This window comes from Citrus clementina, unplaced genomic scaffold, assembly GCF_000493195.1.
Source record: "Citrus clementina cultivar Clemenules unplaced genomic scaffold, Citrus_clementina_v1.0 scaffold_4, whole genome shotgun sequence".
NCBI lineage: Eukaryota > Viridiplantae > Streptophyta > Magnoliopsida > Sapindales > Rutaceae > Citrus > Citrus x clementina.
The window spans coordinates 16,645,411-16,655,911 of NW_006262274.1; the positions used below are offsets into that span (position 1 = coordinate 16,645,411).

General features: G+C 34.5%; 1 protein-coding gene across 1 annotated transcript; it reads left to right on the forward strand.

Moving 5' to 3' along the window:
- Positions 1 to 6,961: 6,961 nt before the first annotated feature.
- LOC18043349 (probable glucan endo-1,3-beta-glucosidase A6) lies at positions 6,962 to 9,388 on the forward strand. The gene is made up of 3 exons (XM_006437187.2): positions 6,962 to 7,498; positions 7,599 to 8,903; positions 9,009 to 9,388. Exons 1-3 carry the CDS (start codon positions 7,441 to 7,443, stop codon positions 9,044 to 9,046), a joined length of 1,401 nt encoding a protein of 466 aa, XP_006437250.1. The 5' UTR covers positions 6,962 to 7,440; the 3' UTR covers positions 9,047 to 9,388.
- The last annotated feature ends 1,113 nt before the right edge of the window (positions 9,389 to 10,501 follow it).

Below are 10,501 nucleotides of genomic sequence, written 5' to 3' on the forward strand. Positions count from 1 at the left end.
ATTTGGGTCCCTAGAAGAGACTTCATTGGTTTGGAAGGATACTGCAGTGTGGTGTTTTGGGTCCAAGCTTGTGGGAATAAAGGTTGGGAGCAGGGGAGTTGGTGAAGCTTGATTATGAGTTTGTGTACGTGGGGGGTGAGGATTTTGCATGGGGTTGGACTGTGTTGTTTCGGTTGAGGTAGCTGTGTTTTGGGCTTGTTTAGTACCATGTTTTTTTTTCTGTTTGGGCTCGCGGGGGCTGGTTATCAGCTATCTTAGAATCTAAATAAGCCTTTCTTTCATTGGAATTTTTGCTGCCATTTGAAACATAAAGATCTGTAGGTATGGGCAGCTGGTTACTCAAAATGGCAATTGAGGATTCACCTCCCTCAGTTTGAGTATTCCTTCCCTCATCTTCCATTAAAAGAGCCCAAAATCTGGATCCTCTATTCGAATTACCATTTTGAGGTTGAGCATACTTCTGACTTTTCTTCTTTCCTTTTCCGTTTAGATTCTTTCCTTTCCGGGTCACCACCATCCAAGGGCCATAACGAGGATTGTCTGAGCCAGCCTTCTCGGCGGTCGGAGCTGATGAGAGATTTCCGTTGGTGGGTTCGTTTGAATTTGGTTTTTCAGCATTAGTATTTTGGGGTTCGATATTCCGCTTTTCAGGACAAGAAGAGTTCGTGTGCCCATACCTGCCACAACCAAAACAAATGGATGGGAGGGATTCATACTCAACTCTTTCAACTTTCCTATCTAGTAAAAACTGCGATATTAATAGTCTATCAAGATGAACTTCGACAGCAATCCGAGCAAACTTGCCCCGAGTGGCTAATTCCGTATTATAATCTATTTTGATAACTTTCCCAGAAATATGTCCCAAGAGCCGAATAATTTTCTTATGATAATAGTGTAATGGCATTCCCGGAAGCCGGATCCAAGCTGTGATTTTTGCAATCTTTTTCATTAGCACAATCAAAATGTGGAGTCCACTGCTGGACTGTCAAATAATGCCCCAGAATCACCCAGGGGCCTTGAGTAAGTACAAATTCAGCAGCATTGTCTGAACGGAAGCGAACAAGATAATAGCCATTATCTAAATCAATTACTGAAAATCCCCCTATATTTGGCCACAACGTCTCCAATCTCGAAACGAGTGCCTTATAACCAATCATGCGGCCAAGTAATTTCACTACTACTGTCGTCTGCCACGGTTTTATCAATTGTTCATGCACTTTTGGTGAGAAAGCTATTGAAGGAATTGCACCATCCCTCTCAATGAGTACATCATCCTTTTCAGATCTCAATAAAGTCATCCATGCCCACAAAGTCACTCCTTCCAGAAGTTTCATCCCCTGCACCATATTGCGATTCCATCAGTTTATCTCGAAAGGTAAAAGCCGGCGGATTATCACCATCCTCCCCTTGCTGTCGGAACTTTGTTTTCTTCGTAGATCGGTCATCTTCAAGAGGAGGAGGGCTGGGCTTGTCGAGAGAATTTCCGTAAAGCATTTTTTCTCAATTCCCTACAATAACTCTTGACACATACAAAACTTTATAGAGGATTATAATTATTATTACCAATTATATTAACATAGCTTACAAATCATAGAGGTAGGTTATTAAACACTTTAGTACTATAACTTTTAAGCTACAGTTGTTCAACTATATCACCAAACATCACAAGGCCTCGCAAATTTCATTACAAGCTAACATTCAAGACAAATCTTAAAGGCAATTGTTAGGGTTGTTCAATATGGACAACAACCTTGGTGTATGGCATTGTGTTCGCACAGCCTTCAACTTTCTTTACCAAGCAAGGAGATTCTCTTCCATCATTCATTGGCCTTGCCATTGTTCTTATCGTCCCATCTATGAACGTCTTTTCGTGCCTATAGCAAAATGTTCAGAGAACTGGGACTAGGATGTTTTTAATCTCTTATAGTTATGGTCATTACAGCTTTAGTTGAGATGAAAAGGCTCAAAACGATTGAAGAATATGGAATTGTCGGTATAAGAAAAAATGGAATAATTAACAATTAAAAACTATCAAATAGGAGTATATTTGATAGTCAAAAAGTGTCAACTATGCCTGTATCAAATATCCTTATTTGACATTTAACAAAACTATCAATTACTTTTGTCATTTAAAAATTATCAAATCTTTTAATTTTCAAATATTAGTGACAAACTGACAACATAAAATTATCATAGGAGTAATGGAGTATGATAGTTTGTAAAAGTCCTATATTTATGACTCTCAAGGAAATGTCAGTTACATATGACCTTTTTAAAAAAAATCAAAATTTACACCTTTTTTTAAAGAAAATTACAACAATGGGATCTCTTTCGTAGGCTTCACACAATATAAATTATAATATTAAAAATCAGATAGAACTCTAAATTAAACAATAAAATAGCAAACTCAAAATTATATTAGCATGACCTGTATATATAAAAAATAAGATCTAGTTTGAAACTATGAATTTATCTAAACTGTATAAGGACAAACTTTGAAACATATATAATAATAAAAAAAAGTACGATCTAGTTTTTAAAACTATACATTTATCTAAATTCAATGTAACTTTGAATGCAAATTCAGTACCATTGAAACATTTTCAACACCAAAAGCAATATCCAAATCAGCTGCAACAATCAGTACAATTCAGCCCTTAGTTAGCCTTCAATATTGACCCCCAAAGTTATCATGCAACCCTATATGTACAAAAAGATAAACTATACGACAGGAGAGACTGCAGAATTAGAAACAAATGAAAAAATGAAAAGTGTTTATTTCACTGTTTCTAGCTTGACAATGATATTCATGTTGTCGCATGATTTTTAGATGTTTTGTGCTTTTATTTCACTGTTTCCAGCTCGAGAATGACATTCATGAAACTGTAGTAGTAAAAAGTGTTTACTTCACTTTTCGTGTAAAAACATGAACAGTGTTTACTTCACTTTTTCTGGCTTGACGATGCATGGTATTCATGAAAACTATAGTAGTAATGAAAAGAGTTTATTTCACTTTTCTTATAGAAACATGAAAAGTGTTAATTTCATTGTTTCTAGCTTGACGATGATATTCATGTTTTCGTCTTTCATTCTTAATTCCAAAACACAAAGCATGTTTTTTTATATGATATTCAATTTTTTATTAATCTATTGAAGAGAAGTGTAGTAACCGAAGATAAAATAAATTAGTTATTTCCGAATTGAGAATGAAATATGAAATTAATTATTTGTGCATTCGTCGTTTTTTGAATGGGAACATAGCTTAGACATAGAATCAATTAAATCAAACCCTAAATTGATTAGAAAACAATTAAATCAAGCCATAACGCTAAAAGTTATCAAATTAGAAAGAGAGAAGTAAAAAAATTAAATGAAAAAACACATGAAAATTGAGAAGTAAATGAAACTGAAGCAAGCTGAAATTCTTCGTGATTCTTCGTCACTCGAGAGAATGGAGATGAATTAAAAAATGAGTGATTGAAAAAAAAAAATGAGAGATGATGATTGACAAGAAGAAAGTAACTGAAATGAGCTTGAATTTTCTTAAAGAAATTAATCAGTTCGAGAGAGTTAGAAGAGAACGAGAGGAGAGAGGTTGAAGTCAGAATTTTTTTTTTCTTTTTTCCCCTTAAGTCAATAAAAGGTAGTTGGTAATACAAATGTGTATATATTTGTCACTTACTTCATAAAACGTCATTTATATTTTACAATTACTCTTTTTTTTTTAAAAAAAATGTCAAATATATTTGATATTTCTTAGAAACTGACAAATAAAAAGTGTCAAGTATTCAGTGTGTTAATAATCCAAATGTGATTATTCCAATGGCTTATGGCTGTGAGGTTGATAATTACTCGGTATGTATTGTTTGCTCGCTGCAGCACTCCACTGGCCCTGTAATTTTTTGTTGGTGTAATATTCTTTAAGCAATTTATAGGATTTGAGTTGTATAGAGAAGAAACTCCAAAAATCTGCACTGTAAATACAAGATGCACACTAGAATTTGAAAACAAAATATGATAGCAAATCGGTAACAAGACTTTGGATACTTTGAATTGACGATATCCTTTCACTGTACTAATATTACTATATATTTACGACTTCATTCATTTATTTTTTAAATCTTTGCAAGTTCCTGTCCGTCTGTCTTTGAGATTTGGGGTGCCATTTTGTCCTCCTCCATTTATAATAATTAAACATCAAAATAAGATTATCAAAAAAAAAAATTGATATGATATTTTTTATGTAACTATGCTTGGAAACATAGAGAATAGGCTGCCATGTCAATTCTTTTGCTTATTAAATTAAATTATAAGAGGGCCTATTGAGTAGCCACTTGAGTTTATGGAGACAATGTCGGCCCTGTGGGTTTATAACTTTTATATTATGTTGCGGTGCTGTTGGTGGCTTACCCTACTGCAAAGTGAGCGACTCAATACACACCAAAGGGTTTTGTGGGCTCCAGCCCATTTTTATCGGGCCAGGACTCACATTAAAACATGGATCAACTCGTTTCAATTATTGGGCTTAGAGCATGCTATAGCCCCCACATCTTATCTCATGCAACCCCTGTTAATTTCAAAATTACTAGTAAAGGACACAACACAAGCTATATGGAAGAAAATTTTCCAGGACTATTACGAGTACAAAGAGGTTCATTACACGTGTTGATATACGAGAAGGAAAATATTGTACTGTAATATCGTGGAAGATATCTCTACCTAAATAATGTACTGTAATATCATCAAAGATATCTCCGCCAAATATGCACGCAGTATACGAGAGCAAATTCTTACATAGCTTGGATATGTGATGGAAAGAACCTGAATTTTGGTTTTCAATTTGAAAAGAAACACGAAAGATTTTCAAACAACTCCAACACGCAACAAACAAAAATGAGTCGAAAATTATCATTAACCGTTGAAAATTTGGATTTAGAGAGAACATTCCATGAACTTACTAAAATTGGGGTCTTAGTTTCTCACAAGCAACTATATCTTCGTACAGTAGATTGAATACATTAAAGATATAATGTCGGTCATACAACAAACAAATCATGTTATGACATGTGTGCATTTACTTTGACAAACCTTCATTTAAATTGTGGTTATATTAAATTTAAATGCATACGTCATATATACATTAATTGATTCTATTATCTGTGATGTATTTTAGGATTTCTTCAAAAGAAGAATAAGTTTACTAGAAACACTTTAAAAAAAAAAAAAAAACTTGCGTGACTAAAGAAATTAGAGTTTAACATCTTTACCCAAAAGCTTCAAGCTAAATATAAGCACCAACAGAATATTTATAAATCATTAAACAATCACATAAACGCAAAAAACTTCAAATCAATTAAATTTTATTTTCATTTATTTATTTATTGACTCACGCACTCATTAAAACTCGATTCACTAATTAAAACTCGAATCTAGAATCTAGAATCTGAGTACTAAAAAATCGCAGTGAAAATAAACCTCATCCTTGGCTTCAGATCAATGGATAAACACCAGTAAAACTCAAAAAATCAAAAGTAAAGCCAAATCACAAAGTCCAATGTTTAATCATGTAAAGAAGAATGGGAAAAGCCACCAGTTGGGGTAAAATAGTTTCTTCACTTCTTTCTTGTGCCATTGGTCTTTGGAAAATGACTGTTTGTAATGATTGTATTTGATTCCTGTTATCAAAATTTTAGACGATTAATTTACACGCCACGATTTAGAAAATCATTGAAAAATTATATGATTTAATTATTCACATAAACGAACATTAATCATCGGCAAGAATCAAAATATTGCCGTGTATGGATGGATGTAGAATAATTTTTTATTTTATGCTTGTCAAGATGTCATGTGGGATAAGAAAAAAAAATGTACGATTGGCTTATGATCGTCATTCAGCAATAATTGTTTTAATTATTAAAATTCCAAAGAGTGAAAACTATCTAATTATTAGGGTGGGGTTAGTATTATTTTTCAATTGGTATTTTTTATCCTTATTTTTAGAGAAGGAAAATGATGTTTTTGATGTGATGTTTTTAAAAGTTAAAATGAATTTGGGAATTTATTTTAAAATAGTAGATAAAAAATGAAAACAAAAATGATTTATATTTTTATATATATATATATAATTTATTTTGTGGGCCCATTTGCACTCTCAATAGAGAATGAAATTTAAAGAACACCGGCATTCTCTAATTTTCTTTGTAAAATTTAAAGAACAAAAATGATTTGTTTTCCAATATTGTAGCGGTTTCTTAAAGAATGAGCCCACTAAATAAATTATATATATATATTTATTTATTTAAATAGAAAGTATCAAAAGTGGTACCAGACGCACCCTTAATTGTCAAACATAAAATAACTCTTCTTTTAAGTTTTGTTCGATTGGCTTTCAAGTTATTCATCAAAATTTAAATTATATAATGTTCTAATTAATAACAAATAAATTAATTTAAGTAATTTTGTTCATATCTATATAATACATGGTTTAGAAATTTTAAATTTTTAAATAATATATCATTGTAGGGATTTCTTTTTTCTTTTTTTATATAATATCTAAACGATGGTCAAAGCATTATTGAAAAACTCTTTAATTGAGATTTTATTATTTATTTAAAAAGTCACATAAAAAAAATTTTAAAATATTTTTTTAAATAAAGTTATTTTTTTAATATTAAAAGATAGAAATACTAATTCATTTAATTAGAGAGTCTTTTGAACTTTTAATTTAATATTATATTATTTTTTCTTATTATTAAGTGTTGTAATTACTATTATTTTAATTAAAATAATATAAATTTATTTTTATTTAAAGAATTTTTTAAGAGATGATTTTTTTTATTTACTACATAAATAAATATTTAAAGAATTAAATTAAAATATTGATTCGGTGATTCTCTAATTTGTCATGTGTCAATGTGCATAAACAAAACATTTTCCTTCTACAGACGACAGACGACAGACGACAGACGACAGTGTAAAAGAAGCTTTAGCTTCCACTGTTGCACATGGACCGATGGGCGGGCAGCGTGAGCGGCAAGCTCTCGAACGGCTAATTGCTCATTTTGGAATCTCGCCCTTTTTTTATTTTTCTCCCTATCCTTCCCGGAAACCAATTAAAAGCTCAAATGTGACTTAACAGAAGGCCCCACGATTCTCATCTCTCCACTGATTCCTGATCCTCTTCATTGCCTTGGGCCTCTGCACCCTTATTATTTTATCATTTCTTCCTTTCTTTTCACTTCCTTGATGTGGGAAAGAGAGATAAAAATTAATTAGACGTCAGTCCACCGTATCAACAAAGTGACGACCCTCGAGTCTTTGACGCATTATTAAATGCTGTAGCTCTCAACTCTCCCTGGCAACAGCGTCACACAGTCTTTTGAACACTACTCCTCCGGTTTCCGTCTCTGCTTCCCAAGAAACAAGCCCATAACGAAGATGGGTCTTGTTGTTGCTCATCTGTTGTTGGCCTCCGTTATGTTCTTCTCTATTGGAAGTAAGTTTGTTTTTTAAATCTCAAAACAAAATGCAATAATCATCATATGGCGTTTATATTCATCTTCTTCTTCTTTTTTCTGGAAATGTGTGTGTTTCAGGTGCAGAGATGTCAAGCAAAGTGGGGGTATGCTACGGTCAGCTGGGGAACAACCTTCCATCGCCACAGGAGTCGGTGGAACTCATGATCAAATCTCTGAAAGCAACACGGGTCAAAATCTACGATGCCAATCCGAAGATCCTGAAAGCCCTGAAGAACACAGACATCCAAGTGTCCATCATGGTTCCGAATGAAATCATCAACAACATTTCCTTAAGCAGCCAATCCCTCTCCGACCAGTGGGTCCGAACCAACGTCCTCCCTTATCTCCCCGGTACCAAAATCCGATATCTCCTCGTCGGCAACGAGATCCTTAGCCTCCCCGATAAGTCAATCTGGCCCAACCTCGTACCGGCCATGCGTAAAATCAGAAAATCCCTGAAAACCCTCGGTGCCCGCAAGATCAAAGTCGGTACCCCCTCCGCTATGGATGTCCTGCAGTCGTCGTTTCCCCCTTCCAACGGCACATTTCGGTCCGATATCTCGGAATCGGTCATGCGGCCGATGTTGCATTTCTTGAACCGGACGAAATCGTTTTTCTTCGTGGATGCTTACACGTTCTTCCCTTGGTCGTCGGATCCGAAGAACATTCATCTTGATTACGCGCTTCTGGAGTCCACTAATATCACCTACACCGACCCGGTCACGAAATTGACCTACACGAACCTTTTCGACCAGATGCTAGACGCCGTCGTTTTTGCCATGAAGAAGCTCGGGTACCCGGACATCCGGATTTTCATCGCCGAAACGGGTTGGCCCAATGGAGGAGACTACGACCAGATTGGAGCCAATATTTACAATGCCGCCACCTACAACCGGAATATTGTCAAAAAGCTTACAGCAAAACCGGCCATTGGCACCCCGGCCCGACCCGGATGGGTTTTGCCTTCTTTTATCTTTGCTCTGTACAACGAGAATCAGAAACCGGGCCCGGGTACGGAGAGGCATTTCGGGCTATTGTATCCAAACGGGTCGCACGTGTATGAGATTGATTTGAGCGGAAATGCACCGGAGAAGGAGTACGGGCCGCTGCCGAAGCCGACCAATAACGAGCCGTATAAGGGGAAGATATGGTGCGTGGCAGCTAAAGTAGCCAACACTACTGCATTGTCATCGGCTCTTTCTTATGCCTGCTCGCAGGGGAATAAAACCTGTGACCCGATCCAACCGGGTAAACCTTGTGCTAAACCGGGTTCGTTGGTGTGGAAAGCAAGTTATGCCTTCAGCTCCTATTGGTCTCAGTTTAGGAAACTTGGTGGGACCTGTTACTTCAATGGGCTCGCCACACAGACCATTAAAGATCCAAGTAATTTCAATTTCTTATTCTTTTATCTATTTTTAACCCTGAAAATTATTAAATAGATAAAATTAATGGTCTCTCTGTTTTTTTTTTTTTCCAATATATTTTCAGGTCATGGATCCTGCAAGTTCCCAAGTGTGACCCTTTGAGATATTATGCCATGGATGCTTGGGGATCTACCCCTCAGTGATGTTGATGAATAAGTAGAGCATTGATTCATTGACTTATTTATTAGACTAGTGATTTGCTGATTTGGGGTGCCATTTTTTCTTTTTTCCCCTTCAATTATTCTAATTTAACATCAAAATAAGATTATCAATTCTTTTGTCTATGATCTATTGATGTAACCATGCTTTGGAAAACATAAGAGAATGGGCACCCAAATCAATTTCCATCATGTACTATTTTTGTTAAATTGCCTTATGAAGAGGGCCTATTCAGAATTCAACGGCTACATGAGGTCATGGAGTCGAGCAATGGCCATCGTTCTATTGCTGGTCCCATGGTTTTATTATTATTTCCCTATGATTAGTGCTTTTGTTTTTCAGACGAAGTAAAGTGAAAAAAGAAAAAAAATTGCCTAGTGCCAAGTGCCAACGGTCCATTTGTTTGAGGGTGACTTCGTGATTGTGGCCTGCAACCTCAATTTCGAGGAACCCTACAAGCAGTTAAGTCACTTTCCCTTTTCATTAGCATTTTAAATTTATTAGTAATGATGAACCAGCAGCGCCAGCTGTGATGCTCCTCCTTTTCGGAAGAGAAATTGACCCGAATGCTGAGTAATTAATGCGCATCTGAAAACTTGTTCCTCTATTAATCTTTAGGTAAAAGTTTGTTTAGTGATCGTTCACCCGTTAATTCTTTTATTTTGAATTATTGACGTTGATCTTATGATTATTTTAAATCTTTTTAATTTATTTTTATAATATTATATTTTTTAATAACTTTTTATATTAAAAATGATAATTTAATTTTTTATTAATGTAAAAATATTATTATAAGACTAACGGCATGGTATCAATAATTTAAAGATAAATATTATGAGGTGTTATTAAAAATAAAGAGATTAAACTACTATTAGCCTCATAATATAAAAAATTAAATGAGCTTTCACCTTTAAACTTTGTCGCTTTGCATATATCTTTCCAATGTTCCAATAGTATTGGTTGGATACATTTCAATTGTGACATAAGAAAATTGATATATTTGAGTTTATCCAGAAGATATATGATTGTAAATACATGGATTAAATAATCTGGCTGTATGTATTTTAGGAAAATTAAAAGATAGCCAAGATAAAGCATCTTTTTTGGTTATACGTGACGATGACAATGTAGCATTTGTTTTAATTTTGTCGGCATGCAGGGTCTAGTTATGGTGTAACTGTAGTACCATATTATAGTTGTATTTAGTCATTAAATCTAATTATAGTACATGTGTGCAACTGAATTCAATGACTATATACAACTGTAGTATGTTACTACAGTTGCACCATAGTTAAGTCCGGCACGTGATCTGAAAATATAAAAGCCTGCGTAAGCATTAACGATCAGTCGATCAATCTCAATCTCGTCAACATGCGCGTGCTTGCTCTTTAGTCTCTA